This window comes from Pogona vitticeps, chromosome 12, assembly GCF_051106095.1.
Source record: "Pogona vitticeps strain Pit_001003342236 chromosome 12, PviZW2.1, whole genome shotgun sequence".
NCBI classification, from domain to species: Eukaryota; Metazoa; Chordata; class Lepidosauria; order Squamata; family Agamidae; genus Pogona; species Pogona vitticeps.
In genome coordinates, this window is record NC_135794.1 from 5664397 (window position 1) to 5689278 (window position 24882).

Here is a 24882-nt window from a genome sequence, read left to right on the forward strand (position 1 = left end):
TTTCAGCCAATGACTGTTAGCCATGGGAAATAGGAAATGCAGTTTTACATCACTTGAACGAGCGCCAAGCTGAATTAGAAGCTGAAATAGATTCAAGCCTCTACTTAAAGGTTTGGCTAGCACCAAAATGATATGCAGGCCGGTGCCAAATAAGTCTGTTTAGGACGAATGTTCTGCAAACAGGTAACTCAGAGCACCTCTTGACTGGTGGCACCCATCTCTAAAGCGTTTACCCAAAAAAAGACTCGCCTGGCACCAGTCTTGATATTATTTAGATGCCAGCCAAGCCCGTCTTCCTTTGCCCAGTGAACTCCACTTCTCTTCCCAGGTACTTTTAGAAGGGTTTATGCCCATGGAGGCTGGAGAATCCGGTGTCATTGGAGAGGGAATTCAGCTGTCGGTTCCAATGTAAGGGTGCTATCCAGACTTTGCCACTGGATTAAAACCCACCCACTACCTAATAACATCAGAGGGACCATCCTTGGCCGGTTTGCCGTAGACATGTTTGCATTCCCTTCTAAGGGCAGAAATACATCCCCCCCACACACACACACTTTGGGTTGTTGCTGTCATTTTCATTGCTGCAGCTCTTGCGATTTGCAATCCCACATTTGACAAACTGAAAGCAGAGATCTAGTATGCATGTCTTTATAAAGCTGATGGGAAGTCAGGCGGCTGCTGCTTGTAACTAAACATGAAGTCATCTCTTTTTTTTTTTCCAGTGAGCGATCATTTCAGGCTATACCTCTTTCTTTCAAAATGCGAGCTTCGCCTCAGGCTGTTTCCACATCAGCAGCCGTGTGACTTTGCTGCTGGATCTTCTGCAATGCAGACAGAAATATGAAGACTTCAAGGCAAGGCTTTCACATAACTGCAAGCCAGGTTGTGGTTTGTGGAATCCTGGTTTGTTGTTGTGCTCAAACCAGGTTTGTTGGTCGGCCACAAACTACAGCTGGAAGTCTTGCCAGAACTGTGGCTCTTCCATGTTTTATTAGCTCATCCTGAAAAGACATGGATAGATGAAATGGAAGAGAAACAGAAGGAAAATAGAGAAAATAAACTATGGTTTCTTTGGAGATTTCAGAACGAAAGCAAAAATGTTTGGCTAAGATAAATTATGGCTTGATGTGACATGTGAATGCAATTAGAGTGATATAGCACCTAAGTTGATGGTTGGGGAAAATTTCTTAAAACTGTATTCTTTGCACCTTTCATTAACATAAGATTGTCTGCAATGCTATGCAAACCATTTCTGTTACATACTATCATCTCAGCTTTTTGAACTATGATACAGTGCATTCCCCAGCCAGCATGGCTAGTAGACCTCCTGGCTGGAGTATTCTTGGTGCTGTACTCCTGAAAAGAGCTTTTCCCCGCATTTGGCAAGGTTTAAATCTCTAGCTAATCCAACGTGCATGGAGCAAAACCAGCTCTCATCCCAGAACAGTAAGTGACAGAACAAACTGCAGACAGCAAAGATGTACATACTTCTTGTAACCTAAGCTGAAAGCAGAAAGTAAGTGGAATACGGATTCCTTGCAATTATCCTGCTCTCCCACTCCAATGAATTCTGTTTCCTTGAAGAAAGGTTCACCAGCAAGTACTGTAAACTTGCAAATTAAGCCTGGGTTTATCTTCCAGTGACTGATCACAGCGCAAAGCATGCTAAATGCAAGGTGCATTTGTAAGGAAAATTGCATGCTAAGGCAAACAGATGTCAATGGTTTGGCATATCATCTGCTACTGACAGTACTCTCTCCTTCCTCCTCTCTTTCTCTCTCTGTCATAGAAACCTGAAATGTTTCCAAGAGTTACTGTAGATTCTGACCAGAAAGCATTGTTCACGTGTTGCCCTTAGCATTAAGGACTTGTTATGTGCCACCAAGTCACCCTCGATCCAAAAGGTCTTGTCCTCAACAGTCCTGTTCAGTTCTTGCAAACGCAAGTCTGTGGCTTCCTATAGGGTGACAATCCATCTCATGTTCGTCCTCCCTCTTTTCCTGCTGCCTCCAAACCCACCTGCACCATGCCGCTCCAGGGTTGGGTCTTGAGCCCAGCGCCTCTCCCTTTCTTATCCTCCCCTACCGGGTAGGATAGTTCTTGTGAGGATCAAATGAGGAGGGAGTGATCCCTTCTAGATCATCCAAAGGAAAGGCGGGATACAAACAGGAACAGCAAATAAAAAATAAAATATGACATGCAGTGAGATTCCTCTTGGACGGCAGAAGAGCTTTCTTTCGGAGACCAGAGGCCCGTGAAATCTCGGGTGACGTCGATACGCCCTTCCAAAGTTACGGAGGCAGTTAATGACAGATGACAGCCCTTTTCTTTTCTTTTTTCTTTTTGCTTCCCACCATCTGCGGCTGGCTCCTGTTTTGCCAGAAGACATGCAAAAGGAAGTGTCCGGCTTCTTCTCCTCCTCAGGCTGCTGTGTGGGTCTCTTCCTGTTTGCTTTACCTGCTCCGTGAACCGTCCTGTGCCAAAACGCACGGCTCGGAGCCCATTTCGGTGGGGTGTTTTTTTTTAAAGGCAGCCTTGCACTGTGCATGGGGTTCTTCGCCCCCCCCCAGGTGTTCACACCTCCAGAGCACGGTCGCCCTGCCCAGGAAAGATTGTTTCCTGCAAATAGAGTTCATTGGGCTCTGCTATCAAGAGATTGCACTGAACGAGATCACTTTAGGCCCCCAAAAATCTCTTGCTCGTGACAGCCATCCCAGCCCTGGGCCATGATCGGATGGGCACGGATCTTCCTGCTTCAGGAGGAGAGAAGACCTAGAAGCACATGATGTAAACACACCTGTTTCTGCATGTGTTTCTCACAGAAATGAATATAAGAGGGTTGCTCCGTTCTAACCAGAGTTTGGCAGATAGTTTCAGAGCAAGGTATGGAAGGCTTTCCAGCCACTGAGTCCATTGCTTCGGCCTTCGAGGGATAGAGGAAGTGGTACATTTGGGTGACAAGGGCTGGAATCCTGTTGCTTTAGTGTTGTACTTCACAACGAGCATAGTCGGGGAGGGGGAGGGATTCAGTAAGTCAACACCTCCATAAATTCTATCGACTCAGTGGGCCTACTCTAGTTGTGACTTAGTAGGCTCAGCCACAGGATGTCGACCGCTGTCTTTTAGTGCAAAGAGCTGCAGTTCAGCAAAAGTAATGAAAAAATGGAATACTGTTTTGTTCCCTCACCAAGACAGGATATTGCCATCCCCCAGGACAGGCCCGTGAGTGTAAGATTCATCCAGACCTTGGAAAACTTTCTTTCTTTTTTGGGACTACAATTCCCAGAATCTTCAAGCAACGGTGGCCAAAAGTTAGGTTTTTTTAGTGCAAATCTTTAGTGCGAACTTTTTATGCTTCTTGTCACCTAGCGTGACATTTCAGTAAAGCAGGGGTTCTCCAGATGTTCTTGGACTCAAACTCCCAGACGCTGTGCAGGCCAGGATTTCTGGGAGTTGTAGTCCAAGAACACCTGAAAGACCCAAGGTTGGAAACCACCGCTTTAAAGGAATCTGGTACTTTATTACTTTGAGGAAGCAGTACTATTCCTGTTGCTGTGTTTGTCAAGTTAATTTCTCACAAAACACACACAGACTTCACACCCATGCATGGAATTTTTAGAATACTTACTCTATTTCTTTTACACACTAGGAAGTTGTTATACCATGTCTTCATTGTCTTTTTACTATGCTTTTAAAAAAAACTATTCGCCTAAATAAATGTGTTTCCCCCTTTTTTTTCTTGTTAGATGCCTGGAACTTCTTGGAAATAGGAGATATAAACCATTGGAATAAATAATGTAACAGGAGATGCCAGGACTGATTCTTAAGCTCTTCTGTATAAAATAGAGAAATTTGGAAATAGAGAAAGAATGAGATTTGATTTACCAGGTTATACAGGGAGCAAAATTATCAGGGCGAGGAAAGCATATGCCTTTTAAACATTCTGACATTTGGCTTACATGGCCGAAGCAGTGCAGTTTTTAAAAATGTCTCTAATTTAGGATAGTTTATTTTGCAGTCAAGTCAATTTCCTCTTGGTTCCCTGGTTCTCTCTCTAGTTCTGAGCTTACTTTCCAATTGTGCAGGATTAAACCTTTGGCCACAGTCCCTGTGCGAAGGCCACAACCGCTGCAATCTGTTCTATAATATATCATTCGTTTAGTCGTTTAGTCGTGTCTGACTCTTCGTGACCCCATGGACCAGAGCACGCCAGGCCCTCCTGTCTTCCACTGCCTCCCGGAGTTTGGGTCAAATTCATGTTGGTAGCTTCGCAGACACTGTCCAGCCATCTCATCCTCTGTCGTCCCCCTTCTCCTCTTGCCGTCACACTTTCCTAACATAAAGTTCTTTTCCAGGGAATCTTCTCTTCTCATGTGATGGCCAAAGTATTGGAGCCTCAGCTTCAGGATCTGTCCTTCCAGTGAGCACTCAGGGTTGATTTCCTTCAGAATGGATAGGTTTGTTCTCCTTGCAGTCCAGGGGATTCTCTATAATATATATCCAAGAAAAATACATATTGGGGGAAGGAAAGAGATCAAACAGCCTACTTAAGTCCAGGTAAATCTGCATCTTCACTTCATTCCAGAATGAGAGACCACCCTACTGCTCCAGAGCAGATGAAACAAAGCAAAGCAAAAGGAGAGCAGAGCAGAGCAAAGCAAAAGCCTTCTAAAACTACAATGCCACCCCCTAATATATTGGAAATTGGGTGAGCACCAGGACACCTTGAGGAGAATTCACTGCTGAATTAGATTCAGGTGCAATCCAGAAGCGTGGGTTCACCAATCCCCCAAAATAGCCTGGCATGGCTAAGGCTGAATCTCCAGAAAGAATATTTGCATCAAATAGGCTTGGAAATATGTCAAGGTATCTGGCAAGGACTCCTACAGCTATTTCAAGATTAATAATATCCTTAGTTTACCAGTTCTGTGTATGTATGGTTGGAGTATATTACCACTATGGTTTTTTCTCTTTTCTTACTGCCAGAAGTCGGGAGTTCGGTTCCCCCCCCCATCCCGGGCCTCCTTGACAGGGGCTGAACCCAACGATCCATAGGGCCCCTTCCTGCTCTGCAGTTGTGAGATAATGATGGCGATAATTCCCAGATCTGATGACTCTGCACAGGATCCCCATTCCAAGACGCAACTTTTTCTTTTCTCCATTCACAGCTCCCGCCCATCCTGTCCAGGTAACATACTGATACCTATACAAACCCACATTAAAGTTAGTTCAGGCCACTTCCAAAGCAGCTCAGAGGCCAGTTTAGGGCCAGTTTGTGCTACAGATGTTCAAGTACAGATCAGATTGGGCAGTGTCCATGCCATCTGACTTCAGTTAGCAAAATATACTCTGTAAAGTAAGACACTTGGCCCCTGTAGCCTGTCCATAGCTACATACACCGCCCTTCTCATTTCACAATTCATAGATCGTTGTATGTCTACAGCCAGCTTTGCAGGAACAAGAAATATTTATTTTCTAACCCTCGTTCAGAAAACTTCCTGTTAACACCAGATGGAAGTTGGATTCTTAGAAATTTCAGCAAATGCACAAAGCTCGCCAGCTAGAGATTTCAAAGGACCCTTGGGGATGAGAGAAGTTCATGTAAAAGCGAAATAAGACTTATTTTTCCTTTGGTGGAACGCCGGTGGTGGATGTGATTACAAAGCTTTCATTCCCAAATGGAGGTACTGCTGAGATGAGTGAAAAAGAACCACAGAGAGGAAAGCTCTCATTTTATTTTGTTTTGTTTTTTCAACAGCAAGCAAGGCCACTGTAAGTAATGAATAAGGGAGGGGGGAAAATCCCAGGAAATGGGATCCAGGAGAACATACCAAGCACCCTGTTGTTGATTTACCTTTGTTTTGCTACCGTCGGCGCTGTTTTCTCTCTCCTTCTCTTGGACAAAAGCTTCTATTGCTTCTGATTCCTTTGATTCTTGCCTTCAGCCACGCTGACATTCGAGTGGACTTTGTCTGTGTCCTCTTGAATATTATCTGATTATCAGAGTAAAACAAGTGAGTCGCAGAGCAAACCAAGCCAGAACTAGCTCTGGAGGCCAAAACGTTGAAGTTGAGACTGTCCTACTTTGGGCACATCGGCAGGATTCGATGGGAAAAGTAATCCTGCTGGAAAAGGTGGAAAGCAGCAGGAAAAGAGGAAGGCCAAATACGAGATGGAATGGCTCCCTAAAGGAAGCCACAGGTTTGAACTTGGAAGAGCTGAGCAGGGCTGTTGAGGACAGAACGTTTTGGAGATCATCCATGCATAGGATTACTGTAAGTTGGAGGCAACGTGACATCATGTAACAACAACAACAACTCTCAGAATGATTTCTAACTACTTCCAATATCCCAAAGGGAGAGTCCACCCTTCAAAACATCTGACCGCCTTCTTCACCTTCCTTTTAACAATTCCCTGCATTTTTTTAATGTAGGGAGGATACCCCTTGTAGAATTAAATGCAACGGCATCGAACATTCGAGATGATTTTGCAAAGTTCTATGTTGAAAAATTCCGACAGAGGCAGGGATTCCAATACTGTGCAGCAGATAAATCCACTCTGGGTTTTAGTCTGAACTTTATAGCGACTGGTTGAGAAGCTATAGTTGGACTGTAGCTCAGTGGTTTGGGTCTCTGGATGCAGAGCCCGAGGCTGGGAGCTTGATTCCCCCACAGTGTGCTTTCTGGGAGTAGAGCCAGCCTGGATAGCCTTGGGCAAGCTGTGCAGTCCCAAGGCAGCCCTCCCCCCAAAAAGGGAACCACTTCTGAATATTCTCTACCTGGAAAACCCTGCAAAGAGTCTCCATAAACTGGACTTGATGGCAAATGATGATGATGACGATGACGATGACGATGATGATCAGCTCCCATCAAGAGTGTTGACAGGAATGGATGAGATCCAAATTAAAAGCCTTCAAAGACCACTGTCAGGTCAAAATCAGTGAATGTGCACTGAGTGAAAGAGACATGCTGCTGCTGGTGGTAATGATGATGAGGGGGGTTCCTTTTCTCAATTAAAAAGCCTCCCACCCCCCTTTCTGACTTTGAATGGTGCCTAGCTCTCCAGAGCATTTGCAGAGAGCTGTACTGTGCTGACAGAAGGAAGAATCAGATCCCGGGCCAGAGACGCAGGGCTGAGTTAGCTGCCTGGGGAAGGAGCAAGTTTGATTTGTAAGCCAGATCCTTGTGATAAACCTGAGTCAGACAGAGCAGAGAGCAACTTAAGGAAAGAAGGAGGAGCGGAAGGGGGGAGCGCGTGCCAAAGGAGGAAAGGCAAAGAGAAGAGTAAGCAAGAAATACGAGGGGCCGCGCTAGGAAATACTGTATTGCAAAAGGCAAAAAGGCAGAAAGGCACAGGAAGGGTTTTTAAAAAATGGATTCTTAGGTCTAGAAACTCCTTACGGCTCAGGTCTGAAAGCTGTCCCCCTATTAAACAGGTTGGGTCCAGCATGCTTTTTTTAAAAAAAAAAAAAAACCCACCTACGTTCCTCTTTTCAATACACAGAGAATCAGACCTATAAATACCCAGCAAGAATGGGGAAAAGAAAGTTCTGAGACTAAAACTGGTGAAAATTTTCCAGCCAGCACGGCTCCTCGCTGATTTTCCTAGAGGCTGCCGTAGTTCCAAAAAAAAAAAAAAAAAAAGGAACTTTTTCTAAGCTCTGCCCGCCAGCCCAGTTGGTGGTCTCTGCGAACAGGTCTTTTCTGCTATAGGCATGCCGTCCGCTGAAACTTTCTGAGTGGCTTCATTTAAGAAACACAACAACGCCACTGCTCAAAGCTATTTGGGGGCCATAGGGAAGGCACTCTGCACATGGTCAGAAGCACTTTCCTTGCCTGGCCTTTTGGGGGGGGGGGGTGCAGAAATAACATCTCTGTTTATATGTAGGACACTGAGGTGGATGGAACGCAGGAAGTTATCCTAATCCAGGTAAAATCACTTGTCTGTCTAGCTGTGGGATGGGTAATGGCATTCTGGGAATAGAAGTTCAGCCTTCTAGATGCTCCTGAACTACAATTCCCGGAATTCTTCATGACTAGTGATTCCCATGCTAATGGGAGTGGAAGAACTTCTGGAGGGCTATTAGAGGCCTGCTTCTAATCTAGGTCAACGTCATCGCTACATGAGTTGTCCAATATGAACCCCCACGCCCCAGCAATGAGCTCCAAGCTCTCTTGAACCTTCATGAGACCCTTCCTCTTTTTTTTTTAACCTGCTTTGTTTCCAGTTCACTCTTTTCATTTCCCAGGATGCCTCTCCTCTGGACTCCACGTTCAGGACCCACCAAGCTTTGTCCACATTTGGGTTGCTATTTATCTACGTCCACCGACAGGCGTTTCCTAGGTTTCAGGTGGCGTGCACTTTGCAGACTGACCCCAAAGCACAGAAATGTCACCTTTTCATGACAGAAGCCTCCCATGTCCTGTGATGGCGTGGGGGCAGTATTGTCCGGCTGTGATCACGGTGGCCCAATTTCAGCCTGTAGCACTGCAGAGTTACACCCTATATTTGCACACACTGAGGTGCAGATGGTTGCGCAAGGAGAAACACACTGTTTATGCGTCCATTCATACATGTGTTTGCCCACGCACTCCATTCTGCATCCGGGGGATTCGGCTGTGACCATCTGCACGACCCTCTTGGGCGGTGTTGCCATCCGGCACAACTCTGCAGGTCCAGATTTCGATTCTTCTCCTGTCTTATTTCAAGCCTAGAATCCTTCCTGGGGAGTTTGGGAGTTGTAGTGGCAGGAGCTCTGTTTAAACCGGGAGATGCTCTTGCTATACATCGTACAGTGGACCCTCTCCTTGCGGAATAAATCCGTATTGGAACGGTGGCTGCAGGTTGAAAAGTCTGTAGGTCAAATCTCCATTGACCTACAATGCACTGAAAACTGATTGATCCCGTAACCGGCCGTTTTTCTTCCATTTTTGTTCCATTTTGTGTTTTTTTCTGGTCTGTAGGTCGATTCTCCGGCTGCAAGTCGAACCTAAATTTTGCGGCCAGAGAAGTCTGTAACTCGAAAAGTCTGTTAGTCGAGTCATCTGTACGTCGAGGGTCCACTATATTCTGTTGTGGAGCTGGGGTGTACGTCTGTGCGTTCGTGTGTGTCCCTTAAATGCAGCTCCACTTCCTTTTCCCATGGGATGGGCCCCGGACTCAAAAGAGAACTTTCTGCCGAAGTTCTCTTTCTGGTCTGATCCCATCCAATCGCAGCCCTTGCTCCCTTCTCGGGGGGGGGGCTCCTCCTCCTTCTCTCTCCCTCCCCCAGTGCATTACAGCTAGCAAGGCAGCCCTGGAATAGCTGTGTCTTCTAGCCACTCAGACCGTGTGTCCCCTTTGCTGTAGCAGATGCAGCTTCAGGCCTTTCGGTAGGGACTCATCCTGTTCCTTTTGCCGCCGATCAGCACATGATGATGCTCCTTCCACATCTTCTCCTCTTTAAACAGCTGCAGAAGAGGAGGGATCACCGAGAAAGCTCCCCTTGGTACACCCGACCTTCTGGATCCTGCCGTCTCTCTCTTCATGTCTTGCAAACCCTGGATGCTTCTCCAGCTCAGCTTTGCCTGCCCGGATTTCCCACGCTTGTCCTGCTCTGACAGCTAAGACCCGGCTGCTGCAGCACCATCCTCTGTGGCTTCCCCCCCACCCTCTCCAGAATACCTCTTTTTCCCACCCACCCACCCCCAAAAAATAAATAACTGCCATGAGGAGTACAGACCGGCTGTTTTGCTTTGCTCTGCTTTCTTTTTGCATTAACGGTGAGTGGTTCTTTTCTTCCCGACACAGTTGAGAAGCAGGGGCAGGCGCTTCGAAGCACGGCTGAGAAATCTCTTTAGGAAAGCAAATTTTAAAAACAAGTCTGTTAATTTTTCTTTCTGCCAGGCTTGATCCTTGCACGGAGAGAAATGCATGCAAGTCGCAATGACAGGTTTGTTTTCCGTAGTTTTATAACCAGGGCAGCATGCTGGTACAGTGCCAGATGATAATTTTGAGTAGATGTCCATCCGTTGATCCTTAAGTGTAAAGGGTATATCTCTTAAGAGGGAGTGTTGTTATTGAACAGAGTCTGTTAAGATTTCGGCAGCTTTATTACAATTTCGGGGTCAAAACCCTGTAGGTTTGGCTGTCTCCTTGTTTGAAGAAGATATACTGAATTAATTGTTTGGTCCAAAATGATCAAAATCAGCTGACGGATTTACATTCCTTTCCTCTATCTTTCTTTGCTATATTTTCCTGCAGCCTTCTTCAGTCTATATAACCAGTATTTTTGTTGAGTGTATTCAATGCACATATTAATTAAACTGATACACTATTCGTGCTGTTTGATAACGCAGCGTACAGCTACCTGGGACTAACAGTTTACTACTGGATTCCAAGACCTTGACTTGGCTTCCTTTCAAAAGCATTAGCTTAACTAGACTGCGGATCTTGCCAGCTTTCTCAAAAGAACTAGTTCTCATTTCCCCATCATTACTCTGTTACATGGATTTAGTTACCGGAGGCATTCACGGATAACTTGCAAATGCTTGTTTTTAAAAGGTAAAAACTCTGTATAAAGTTGTACTAGTTGAAATATGGCTGGGATCAGATTTTATTTTTGTTTAACTTTTGGAGCCAAGCAAAAAATTCCTCTCTGTCTTCTGTTATGTTTGTTGTTGTTTTTCTTGTTGTTGTGTGTGTGTGCATATGCAGGCATGCACACTTATAATGGTTTCTTCAGATGAGTATCCATTAGTAATTGTTGGCCTCAGATGCTACATTGACATTACACCATCACGACTTTAGCAGAGTATAAAACTTATCTAAGCGAACCATGTTCTATAGAGCATCCGGAGAAGGAATGAATACAGCATTCAATAATTTAAGAAGCAGCAACATCGCATATTCTAAACTTCCTCCTCTTCCTTCTTTGGCTCGCACATAAGAATTTTACAAAAGGCTATGTATGTAGGTGTGCTGGATTGCTTGAACTGTGGTGATGATACTAGGAATCAGCCTTCCTCAACTCGAAGGGTCTGTACTACAGTTCCCATTTATCTCCAGCCACCTTCGGCCCATGGTGGCTTTTCTTAAGGGTCTGAGAGATCTGGAGGTCCTGAGGTGGGAAATGCTAATATAAAATGACAGGATGACGTGAGGATGAGACTAACTAATATTTTAAAATCAGAAGACAGGGAAGGGGAAAAAAATCACATTTCATTTAATTTTGTGATGCTGCAGAGTTGACTCCTTTCTTTGCCAACTTCCTTTTTTAAAAAAATCAGTTTCTAATGGCTGGATTCAATCAAAGTCCCAAGCAGAAGAGGCTGGTTTAAACAAAGGAGATTTCACAGAATGGGTGAGATGAACCCCCAACGTGGCCATCTGATTCTTCAAGTGGTTGTGTGCCCTCAGTAATTGTCTCTTTCGTAATTTCTTTGCAATTATTAGATAAGGAGCCTGTCCATGGAAGAGACATGGCTGTAGGGATAAACCTGCAGAACATCTGGAGAACAGATGTGCCCCTAGAGCTGTCGTTGAGAAATAAGTAAACACATTTAAAAAAATCAATTATGGCGTGGCTGTTTTGCTGTGTCTCATCGAGCCCTTGGCCAGACTGGGCGGTTAAGGAAAAGTTTTTAATCTGTAGTAGAGAAAAAACAAACCTACTTAGCAAACAAAAAAAATCTTATAAACTGACATAGCGAAAATGATGAAGGTTTGCAAACCTGGTTAGATGGCTTTAAGTATCTGATGGGTTAAATAGTTAGTGTGACAGAGAGAGAGAGAGAGAGGCACTTTGCAATAATTCGGGGACCATGAAATTTTTGGGGTACCACGGAGGTGCCTCCAATTTTTTTAAAAAACAACAATAACAACAATATGCTATGCTGGTGACCTCTAGTGGCATAAGCCACAACCGAAGAGAGAATACAAACAAGAGTTCAGAATTGGGGAGCTCACAAAACAGCCCGGCTCTGAGTCTCTTTCAGCGAGTGCGGAGCGGAGAAGAAATAATGGAAAGGAGTATACATTGGATTTGGCTCTTGAGCTGCAAAAGGGACAGGCCGGGGAGGGATAAACAGCAGCAGGGAATGGCAAGCCAGCAGGCAAAGGATGAAGTGAGTGTGGAGTGTCTCTGGAGTAGAAAAAAGGTGGAGGGAAAGAAGTTGGCAAGTCTTTGGAGCAGAAGGTCTGGGTGGGAGGCACCCGTTTCTCTGCTGCTTCCAACTCAAACCCATCCTTCGAAGGAAATCTGCTATTCCCAAGCACACTGAATTTTTTCCCCCTGAGCCCAGTTTCATGCAACGTGTTGTTCCCTCGTTCTGCCTAACTTTAGTAGACGTCGTCGTGCATTTAAACTGTCTGTTTCTCCGTTTTGGAACTCCTTCTGTCAAGACTCCTGTGGTTCCGTCCCCATCATGTCCCATTTGAAAGCAGCTGCCTTGAACCACCAGACCAGCTATGAGCAACGGTGACTCTCCTGATGTTTTTGGCTTAGGGTTCCCACCAGCCCCAACAATCACAGCGGATGGTTAGGAATTATGGAGTTGTGTTTCCGGAGCGTCTCCGTTGCGTTGATGCTGCTGTTGTGATGTGCTGTCAAGTCTCCTTCGACTTAACATCAACCCTATGAATGAATAACCTCCCAAAGTACTTGTCCTTCACTGCCCTTGCTCAACTCTTGAAAACTCAAATCTGTGGCTTCCTTTAGGGAGTCAGACCATCTTATATTCAGCCTTCCTCTTTTCCTGCTGCCATTCAACTTCCCAGCATGATTGTTTTTCCCCCAGGGCATCTTGCTTTCTCACAAAGCGCCCAGCCTCAGTTTAGGCATTTTTGCATCCAGAGACAGAGTCATAGCTCCTGTTCCTGAAATTAAAAACAAAAACAAAGTGGAAGATACAGTGAATCATTGAACCTGGAATGGGCCATGGTTTCATGGGAGGGGTACCTCACCCCAAATTTGACGGTGAGACAACTCCTGTGCACAGGCTGACAAAACCCTATGGAGTATTGCAAAGCAGTTTCCATAGACCCTCCTGCTTCTCTTCATTTGAATCATAGATGCAGCAGAGGCTGGAGATTCTTGGATTGTCGGTGCAGCTTTAGTGTGAAATTTAAGAAGCTCTCCAACCAGACCCGCCAAACAGCTTCAGCCTCTTAGGTAGCGCCTGTAAAACCAGACTAGAACCCAGAGCAGCTTTGCTACTTCTCCGCATTGGGTGTTAAAGAGACCCATCTATTTCCTTTGATTAACCTGTCTTCTCTCCGGCAACAGTCTTTCCTCAGAGCTACAGGCCTCAGCCATTAGCCTTGCAAACGAAGTCCATGTTTACCTGCCAGTGACCAATCACAAGCCAAAGCATGCTAAATGCAAGATAGGCAGGTAGGGGCAGCCGTATTTCTTCTTTTAGGGAGGACCTTTCTCAATTTGAAGGTTTCTCCAGTCAGTGTCCGATTTGAAAATAAAGAAGGATTGAGATCAGGGACCTTGCGGTTGCCCATCCACAGATTCGCCAATCAGTTGATTATTGCTTTCCCTACTCAAGTGAGAGACATCACATTTTTGTTTAAATTGTACAAATTGTTTCTAATTTAGCATCTGTGCAAATAAATGAGCACAGGCAATTTAATGTAAATTGCTGCCTTCTTTTGCATGATGTGAGTTCTCCTTTTTGCTGATGCTTTATGTAGGTAAAGAAAATAATGTATTATAACAAATAGACCTCTTTCCCTTCCCGAGGGAGCACCTCTTCTACACACATGCTAAATACATGATCTACTTTGATCTAAAGGCCTGTCTGGACCTTAGTTCTCTCCATTGGGGCCAACCTGATGCCTCAGTAGAGAGCCCACACGTAAGAACACAAGGTCAGCAACTTTCAGTTCCTGAGATATCAAGCTGAACGGACACTTGTGATGTCATTGTGGTCAACAACTGCAAGACTGTGTGTGTGTGAGATGGACAGATTGAACATACAGAGATGCAACAGCAAATCACAAAGCAGCCAATCTACCCCAAATTCCTTCAAACATTTTTCCTCAAAAATATTTTAAAATCAGCATTAGCACAATCTTGCATATTTTGGGAAATCATTAATTCATAAGGTTAGCTTAACTGAACGGATAGCATATAATAACAAGCTGCATTGAGAACTATTGGTTAGTCAAAAGAGAAGGTAGATGGTTAATAAAGTAATTAAATAGTTTTACATTTAATCTTATTACATTTTATCTACTGTTCTGAGATCTCTGACTAGAAGACAAAATATAAATATTTTACTTAATAGATAGAGCTAAAATAAATATTTGAGAAATCGTTCAGAGGCGCACAGTTGAAAAGCTGCCTTCTACTCTTTCTACTGGTGCTGCCAACACACGTCCAATATAATTTATGAAAGAGCTATTAATTAAGCCTCAATAATTAAAGAATATGTATTGCACCTTCTCCTCTGCTAACTAACAGTCTGGCCAACAAAACAATGGTTGGCTAGCATCCAGAAGCAGTACTTCTGATTGTTTCCACCTGTACCGTATGTAAATGTCTTCCCCTTCAACAAAACACTAAAAACATAGTAGTAACAACAGTATGGCTCCATTTTGTGACTCGGGTTCTTTCCTGTCTTACAGGAAGTGATGCAGCCGATGCTGAAGAAAGGTTAATGAATCACCTTCTCAACAGTTCACGTTATAATAATTTAATACGTCCAGCCTTCAACTCCTCACAACTGGTGGTAATAGAACTGCAAGTTGTCCTGGCTCAGCTTATCAATGTGGTAAGTTGAAATAATTTTATCAATTCCTTCCTTCCTTCCTTCCTTCCTTCCTTCCTTCCTTCCTTCCTTCCTTCCTTCCTTCCTTCCAAGAAAATTTAGACTACAAAGGAATTTAAGAATGCGAATTAATTCTTGGTTAGGCTTATTGAAGTGGATGTATCTTCCAACACTTGTTATCTGCTGCCAAATTCTTTCTGCCTTCTGGCAATAGGGTTTTCACAGTATGTAAGGAGTGGTCTACCCTACTACACCTCAGTGAGTTTCCTTGGCCAAGCATGGATTTCAACCCACGTCTCCTGAATCCTCACCATATTCCATACCATCTGCAGCTCCCTAGCTGTCAAGCTATTCTCCATTGGTACCTGCCACAATAAATCAGTGGTGGACAACAAGTGGGTTATACAAGTGAGAGTTTTGGTCTTGGAGTTGAGAGATTCCTGATCTATTTCCCACTGAGCAATGAAATGAAATTCAGTGGAGAAGAGGTAAGCCGTATGACCCAACTTAACCTTTCCAGGGATGCACGAGTTTGGTGACAGTAAGGCAGGAGGTGCTAAGGGGTACAAGGGACAGACTTCACAGAGATTGTCAGCCTTGGAAAAGCATTGAAGGCAACCTCTACTGTCCCCCAAATCACACAAATACCAAAATATTGGAAAGACCGGAGCGCAGTTCTGCGTGCCTGTCCCACGTAATCTAGGAAACAGCTGTAAAACTTCATGAATAGATAAAAAACAAACATCTTTTAATTCTTAAGGCAGCTCCACTTCTAACTGAGAAGCTTCTGTAATCTAGGAAACCCAGGCCAAGCAATCGTCTGACTGAGACGGCACCAATTTCATTTTATAGAAATAAATGTAATCAAGGACAAACAGGATGGGAGAGCAATGACAAAGAGCTTGAATGCAATTAGAAGGATTTACAGGGGACAACACAGATTGAGACATAGCCGATTTATTCCATTATGGTTGGGAGCTCTCTGATCCCAGGGCACGGGCTACTGATCTCTAAATCAGCTCTTCATGTTCCTTCTTTTGCAGCTACCCTCCAGTTTCACCTCGAATGCGTCAATTACCTTTCTGGCTTGATCTGGGCAGCCCCGTTACCTCATTTAAAGAGCTCGGGACCCATTTGCAGGAGACGAAATTGAAACGGATGCCCTTTGTGGGCTAATTTGGCTCTCCCCAAATGTTGGTCACTGCTGTAAAACAAGGACGGCCTTCTTCAACAGAGAAGGCTCTCTCTTTGGGGCAGATGCTGCATTGTTTGTGGCTTCAATTGTTGTAAATTTTGAGGACCTTTGCATCAAAGGCTTGGGTATAGCTCCTATAAATAAGCCAGAGTTTTATTTTCATTGTCGTGATACAGAGATGCTTGTGTGACTCCCAGGGCAAAGAAGGGCAGCTGGACCAGAAATACAGAAAAAATGGCAGAGACTTTTCATTGTTTTTATATAGGTATCAGTAAAATGTAGCCCTATGGCTATTATTGGATGGCAACGCGGATCAGCCCTGCCAGCATCAGCAATGGTGACTCTTTTGCATGCACCTTCAGGCTCTGCCTATGTGGCCCGGTCTTGACACCAACGGCTGTCCAAAATTGCAGGCCAGAGTCTTTCCTAGCCCTGTCTCAAGAGCCATCGCTTCCCCTGGAGGAGTGGGAGTCTCCCATCCAAATATTAACCTAACACATGCCTGCTTAGCTTCCAAGATCAGATGAGATCCCTTCAGAGTGGTAGGGTAACAACTAAGCCATTGGCTGTTGCTGACTTGGGCTTTCAGAAGCTGGTGATCTGGGTCACTTAACGGAGCAGTCTGGTGTAACGTCTTTCCTAGCAATTACACGGCGTACAGAAAAATGCACTCCAGCCTGATCTCAATCCATGTCCAAGGCGAATCTCTTTTGGTCCAGCTGCAGCCTGTCTACCTTTGGGGGGCTCGGGGTAAATTGATTCCCAGATAGGTGTAAGGGTCACTTTGAGGGGCATCGCTCCCCCCAAAGCCACCCGTTCCTGTGCAACTGGACACACGCCTTCGCAGTCCTCCGACCACACCCCACGTCTCTGTCCCAGCCAGCTTGTTATCACCTTGCAAGGATAAACTACAGTGGTGCCTCGCGAGATGATGTTAATTCATTCCGCGAAAAACGTCGTCTTGTGAAAACATCGTCTTGCGAAACGCAGTTCCCCATTGGAAGGCATTAAAATCTATTTAATGCATTCCAATGGGGAAAAATCGTCGTCTTGCGAAAATCGTCCATAGAAAACATCATCTTGCGAAGCGACACAGTGATCCCAAAAACCAGCCGTCTTGCGGATTAATCGTCTTGCAAGGCAATCGTCTTGCGAGGCACCACTGTACTAAGTTCAGGTTGTGACCTGTGGTTTCTTTCTAAGCTCAGGGCTCCCATTCTGCTGGGGACCTGGCTGTCGTGAAGTCATCGATGGGTATATTTTTACGCAGTAAATCCCCCATCCAAAGCAACCATTTTGGGGTGAGATCCTGCCAAGCCCAAGGTGGCACTCCTACGGTAACCCTGAACCCTAAATCTCCTCACCCTTTCAGAACCAATCCCATATTTCAGCCTTTTCTCTCTTCCATCCTTTTCTCTCCCTCTGAGAAGCAGTGAGAAAGCAGCGTCTGCTTTTGTCCTTAATGAGAAGCTGCCAGGACAGATCCCTTTTGGGCTGTGATTTCTCCATTAATCCCCTACTTTCTACATTTCCAAAGTCTTCTCTTTCTTTCTCCCCCTCTCCCATTTAAAAGCTTTTCTTTTACTGCCTTGATAGATAGCCTGGAGTCAGGGTCATCTTGTGAGCACAAGAAGACACTCTAATCACATTACTATTTTTATTTAATGCTCAGTCTTTCTCTTTCCAGCCAGGGCAGCCTCTCGGAGATGTTTGAACAGCATCGAGGGTTGCCTCTGTATTTACAGTACCTTGTAAAAATCTGAATAAATCTATACAGAAGTTCCCTGATTTCTAGCAGGGTTATTAGCTTGACTTTCCACCCAGATCGGTCAGGAATACATTTCTCCCGTGAATTGCACTGCTCTGAACAGCACCATTTTTCTTATACAGGGAATACATAAATAAATATCCCAGTAAATAAAGATTCAATAAATACCGTGCCAATGGCTTCCCAGAACCTCATTACTGAAGATGATGAAATAATTCTACATGCCCTGAAACACAACATATCTAATTCAGCCTCTGGATCAGGGGGTCTTAAGGCCCTTTAAGGTTCATTACTCATGTAGTAGAATTACTCATAGTAGCAGGTAGTAGGGAAGGATTGTCAATGCGATGAAAGAGACCCTTGATGGAGTTAATTGTTTTGTTCGTGTGTGAATCAACTATTTATGCTTTGCAGATATGTTTTTTGGGGGGGGGCATAAGAGTTATACAAAGTTTTTGAACGACATTGTCACTAACCTGGGTAGTTGAAGTAAGAAATGTACATCAAATCTGCATATCCTTAAGACATGTTGACGGTATGGTTGAGACACATCTTATCTCCATAGTATCTTGGGCAAGCAGAGCTCAATATTAAAAGGGCTGATTATCTTGAGATTTTTTAAAAAAATAAAAGGATAAGATGGCCAGAGGACTTTTTTTAAAAAAAACCTTCTCTCTTAGAAAGAATTGCAACATACGGGGCTATGTAGTTTAGAAAAAGGTGAGAAAAGGAGACATGGATGTCATAACGCCAGTTGTCAAATAGAGCGCTGTGTCACTTTCTGCATTGGTTTGGTATTCAGCGTGCATGACAAACCTAGTGGAATCATAAACGTGAAAGCATTGTCAAGACTTCAAGACTGAAAGACTAATGCATGAGCTTGTTGAAAGCGTGAAGTGTCGTGGATTACCATCCATGCTTCTGAGGAAGCAGATTTGAACCCATGACAGGCGAAACAGAAATAAATCTGCCAGCCCTCAAGATTCTCCCAACCAAGATGGATATTCTTTGATTGGCTCCCCAAGCTAACATTTCGTATCAAGGTTTGGTTTGTGCACCTCTAAAATCTATTTTTTTTAAAAAAGATACGTATCTGAACAAGAGTTTTGGCAAGTTGGTGTTTCAACTACATGGCTCGAGTTCTGGTAGTAGTAATCCCCAAAGCATCCCCCCCCCCAAATTCTGGCTTGACATCTACTGATCTTTGCTTTGGTCTACACAAGCTTGTTTGCTCATCGGCTGACGTCTCCTAGATATTTTGTCGGTTGCCCTTCTAAGACCAGGAATGATGGTGGCAGAATGCATTGGTGCAAAAATCATTGAACTGATTCACATATGATTTCTTCGGGATGTGTTTTATCCATATGTTCTATGTCAATCTTTCTTTATTTTCTGCCTTAGAATGAACGTGAGCAGATCATGACCACCAACGTATGGCTCAATCAGGTAACCATCCCGTGGGTCTTCAGTTCAAACCTCCCAAACGGGAGCAGAAACAACGAAGCAGCTACTTCATATTTACAGCATCTGGTCCTGGTCTCCCAGTGACCATTTACATGCCCCTCCTCATGCACAGGATGCATTCCAAGAAAATGGAGCCCTCAGCAGTAAACAGGGCAGTTTAATATTACAGTTTCTGCCAGGAGTTCTGGAGGCCTTGGCAGAAAATGAGGAGATAGGGCACCAGATATTTTGGCGGTCTGGTTTACCGCTAACACAGGGTGAGGAAACTAGACTCCAGGTTTCTTGGACTTCTGCTGCAATCTAGGATCCAGGTCTTGTACAGAGTGTCTAGACTGGGCCAAATCTGCTGGAGGATCAATCTACCTCTGGTGCAGAGGTACATTGGACCAGGACTTCTGGAGGCTCATTCTGCCTGTTTTAGGTCACCCAGACCCCCGACAAGCACCACAAAATGGATCCCCAAGCATGCATGCTATAACAGCATCAGCACTATATTTTCCAAGGGCTTACTAACTTACAGCTGTAAAACCTCATGAATATATAAAAACCAAACATCTTTTAATTCTTAAGGCAGCTCCACTTCTAACTGTGAAGCTTCTGTGTCATCTGTTTCTGCCCACCAATATTTGGAACTATGGAACAGCCCTATGGTGTTCAGACTGGCTGAATTCTTAAAGAATCCTGTATCCACTATCTGGAAATAAGCCCCACTAAATTCAAAGGAACACACTTTTGAAGGAATACATATGGAATTCCTCTTTAAGCAATCACCATGAACTGCACAAGTACAGATTGAAAGAAAAAAAATGCAGTACATTTGTTTCATTTTGGAATATTTCTAACTTACTATTGGGCATACCTATTCCTCCTCTTTTCCATGTATATAAATGCACAAAGCATGCCTTCTTGTGCGATATAAGCACCTGGGGCCATGGACCAGGGTGCTTTTTAGATATTTGTAATCCAGCTCTGTGTTTGTGTTTTCAAAACTATAATTTGTTTTAGGTGTTTTATAGACCAATAAACAAGCAAATCTGCTGGGCTACAATATGGGTTTAAAAAAGGCTTAATGTTGTGGTTGTATGCCACTTGCAGGAATGGACCGATTACCGTTTAGCTTGGGAACCTTCAGAGTATGACGGCATCAAAAAATTAAGGATACCCGCTAAAAAGGTCTGGCTTCCAGACATCGTGCTCTACAACAAGTAAGTTTATGCCCCCTTCCATCTTCTGCAGCTGAGCTGCATAAACAGAAAATCTAACTTAAGGCCAGAATATACATAACAGCCATAATGTCTCAGTCATCATCTAGCTAATTATTGCATAGACAGCTTTTAAAAAATATTGTGCATTAGGTGACAATATTGTCCCCTATGTATCTCTTGGGGGTTCAGAGCTGGGTGATGGTGGCTTGCATTTTGATGACCTCAGAATTAAGGCTGCCATAAGTATATGGGGATGGTAAATCATGCAGCTGGTACTGAATATGGACAAGAACGTACAGGCAGGGTTTATAAGTTGTATAACTGTTGAGGGATATAGAACCAGATTTTGGGAGTTTGATTCTCCACTGTGTGCCTCCAGAGTGAAGAATTGCAAAAAACAAAAAAACAAAAACAAAACAGAATTGACTTTTGAGCATGCAATTATTAATTATGATGTAATCAAAAATAATCAGTTTTATTTCCATACATCCTTTTTTAAATTTCCTCTCCACCTTTCCTCCAAGTTTTATCTTTCATGTCTTGGTTTCTTTTAGCGCCGATGGCACCTATGAAGTTTCTGTGTACACAAATGTCATTGTAAAGAATAATGGAAGCATCTTCTGGCTGCCTCCCGCCATCTACAAGAGCGCGTGCAAGATCGAAGTGAAGCATTTCCCTTTCGACCAGCAAAACTGCACGTTAAAGTTCCGGTCGTGGACTTATGACCACTCGGAAATCGACATGGTCCTGAAAACAGATACAGCCAGCATGGATGACTTCACGCCTAGTGGCGAATGGGACATTGTGGCTCTCCCAGGGCGGCGAACTGAAAACCCCTTAGATGCTAACTATGTGGACGTGACCTACGATTTCATCATTAGGCGGAAGCCCCTTTTCTACACCATCAACCTCATCATACCTTGTGTGCTGATCACATCGTTGGCGATCCTGGTCTTCTACTTGCCGTCGGACTGCGGAGAAAAGATGACGCTGTGCATCTCGGTCTTGCTTGCGTTGACCGTGTTCTTGCTTCTGCTTTCAAAAATCGTCCCCCCGACATCACTTGACGTCCCACTGATCGGAAAGTACCTGATGTTTACGATGGTCCTGGTGACCTTCTCCATCGTGACCAGCGTCTGTGTGCTGAACGTCCACCATAGATCTCCCAGTACTCACGCGATGCCGCCCTGGGTGAAGGTGGTCTTCCTGGAGAGGCTTCCGCGCTACCTGTTCATGAGACGCCCGGAGAACCACTCGGCGAAGCAAAGGTTGCGCAACCAGAAGCGAAGTAAATCAGAAGCGCTTTCCACTGACTCTTCCAATGCGTACAAAGGATCCACCTACTTTGTGAACATGGCCTCGGCCAAAAAGTATGACCTAAAGCTGACAGATAACCAGGATCACGTCGGGAGCCATCAAGACGTGAGGCTACGAGGATCAGCAAAGTTTTCCCCTGAAGTCCAGGAAGCCATTGATGGAGTCAGTTTCATCGCAGACCACATGCGAAGTGAGGACAGCAACGAGAGTGTAAGTGGCCTCAAAAGTTTGGGTTTTATGATGCAATTTCCTTCTTTCTAGCCTGGATATTTAAGAGTCCAAAACCAGCGAATTTCCTCTGATTATCCATTCTTCTTTCCATGATACAGTTTATTCAGAGGTAGGTATCTTGGCCAACAGACTTGCAAATAAAGCTCATGTTTACCCTCTCATGACCAATCAGAAAAGAAATCACACTGGAGTGCTAGGTACAGAGGTGAGAAAACCTCACACTAGGTAAAACAGCCATCTTTCATCATTGAGGGAACCGCCCTTCTAAATATGTCAAGGGCTAACAACACCACTTGAAATCATACAGGTGTTGAGAAGGAACTGAACGCAAATGCCATTGAGTAACTTTTATCTTCTAAATATTAAGAGTTACACATACCATTTAGCTTGACACTTACCCTATGTGGGTCCTGTTTCTATCAAAACATACTATTAGAGGGGATGATTATCATATCCACCACCATAATTTTGTATTCATCAATATAATATACATTGATAGTATAAATTAATAGGCCACATAAAGTCAAGAAGGATAGGTTACTAGTCTAGTGGACTTACAGTCTAAAATTTGACTCTGTGAGAGACCACTGAAGGGGCAGATGAAGAGAAATAGTTATTTTCCCACCAGTGGTTCTCCAGATGTTTTAGACTTCAACTCCCAGAGGTCCCAGCCAAAATGGTCAAGGGTGAGAGGCTGTGGATGGTGAAGTCCAAGACATTTGAATGACCAAAGGTTACGAATCACTTTTACTTAACAAAATCCCTTATACTGTAATCTTAAAGATTAATCGTTTATATATATTTATGATGCAATTTCCTTCTCTCTAGCCTGGATATTTAAGAGTCCAAAACCAGTGAATTGTGTTATTCTCACTGATTTTTTTTATTTATTTATTTTTATTTACTATATATATATAGTATATATTGTATCATGGAAAGAAGAATGGATAATCAGAGAAGGAAATTGCATCATAAATATATATAAACCATTAATCTTTAAGATTATAAGGGATTTTGTTAAGTAAAAGTGATTCGTAACCTTTGGTCATTCAAATGTCTTGGACTTCACCATCCACAGCCTCTCACCCTTGACCATATATATAGAGAGTGTATATATATATATACTCTCTCTCTCTATATATATATATATATACTCTCTCTATATATATATATACTCTCTCTCTATATATATACTCTCTCTATATACTCTCTCTATATATAGTATATATATATACTCTCTATATATATACTATATATATATATAGAGAGAGAGAGAGAGAGAGAGAGAGAGAGAGAGAGAGAGAGAGAGAGAAAGAAAGAGAGAGAGAGAGAGAGAGAGAGAGAGAGAGAGAGAGAGAGAGAGAGAGAGAGTGGCCAACTCTTCCAAACCCATCTTACCACACATGGTTTCCTATATTATGCTGCATTTTCTAAACAAATATGTCAGATACGTTCATGGAAAGACTTTGGACCATATGGAGTCTGAAAATAAAGAAATCTGTGTCTCTAAAAAATATGGATTACGGCATGTTGAGTTGGAAGGGATCTTAGAAATCATCTAATCATAGACCCCAACTTTTGTGAACTCCAAAATATCGGGAGAGACAAAGTGGTTTCCAACCTGGGGTCCCCAAAAGATGTTCTTAGACTACAACTCCCAGAAGCCGTGGCCAGCACAGCTAGTGATGAAGGCTTCTGGGAATTTTAGTCCAAGAACATCTTTTTGGGACCGCCAGTTGGGAACTCCTGTGCTAGACTAAGCGGTGTGCTTTCCTCACCTTCATATACGTTCAAGACTTAGGATGGCGTTCTAATCATTGCTTAGGAAGCATTTGACATTTCCAAAAGGAAATAATCCCTTATAAATTCTGTAGGAGGGGGAAATGTGCAAAGAATGCGACTCACGAAATCTAGGGGAATCATAAGATAACAAGAAAGGAGAGTGTAGAACTGATTCTTTATCATGTCTTTATTTAAAATATTTTCCCCCTGCCTTTCTCCTTAAAAGAACCCAAAGTGGCTTGCGTCATTAAAAGACAATATTTAAAAACTAAAAGCAGTTAAGTGTACGAATATGAAAAAAAGGATTAAACACGTTCCTTTGGTTATTTTTCCAGGTCATTGAAGATTGGAAATACGTCGCCATGGTCGTGGACAGGCTGTTTCTCTGGATTTTTATCTTAGTTTGTGTGGTAGGGACAGTTGGGTTGTTTTTGCAACCCGTGTTTCAAAACCACGGAGCCACCCTGAGTCCTTAAGCGGGCTGGATGTGACCCTCGAAGCTGGGCCAGGCTTGGCTACAACGAGATCCGCAGGCATCGTTCCAAAGTCCAGCCATGTACTCAGATTCTTCTTTAGGAGAGAAAACAAGCAAGCAAACAAGCAAGCGAGCAAACACATACTGAAAGAAATGAATGGGGGCAGGGGGATAACACAAGAGTATCATTACTCTATTCAATTCAATTGAATTCAATTCAATTCTTCAACATAGGCTTAGAAATCTCCATATCCCAGAGGCTTAGGGTGACCGAGGAAGGGCTGGCAAGAGAAAACAGCAAAAAAATAACAACCAACCAAGTAAATGTACCATAAATTTACCGACCATCTCTTTGACCCAACTCACCGAAATGCCTGCCAGATTCTGGTTTTATGTGACCACCAGGTAAGGGTCAGGTTAGGGCTTTGGTGAATCTCCAGGGTGTGGCAGCTCCATTTCTGGAGCAGCATGATTAAATCCATATTCTTCCCCCCTGGGAATTGTTAACTAGCTGAACTGCTTGGTTGGTTGGTTCGTATTTCAGCAAAATAGACATGTATGTATATTTATATGATATCTTTCTTAAATTGGATAAACTCCTCAGCTAGAGCGGGTGGGTAGAAGTCTAGAACTGGCCCAGTCTAAAGGCGGATCACGCCAGAAAAAAACCACAGTCATTTTCTTTT

General features: G+C 43.7%; 1 protein-coding gene across 1 annotated transcript; it reads left to right on the forward strand.

Moving 5' to 3' along the window:
• Window positions 1–9576: 9576 nt before the first annotated feature.
• On the forward strand, window positions 9577–24689 carry CHRNB4 (cholinergic receptor nicotinic beta 4 subunit). The gene is made up of 6 exons (XM_072981733.2): window positions 9577–9761; window positions 14617–14762; window positions 19124–19168; window positions 20282–20391; window positions 20946–21918; window positions 24057–24689. Exons 1-6 carry the CDS (start codon window positions 9707–9709, stop codon window positions 24195–24197), a joined length of 1470 nt encoding a protein of 489 aa, XP_072837834.1. The 5' UTR covers window positions 9577–9706; the 3' UTR covers window positions 24198–24689.
• Window positions 24690–24882: the final 193 nt, after the last annotated feature.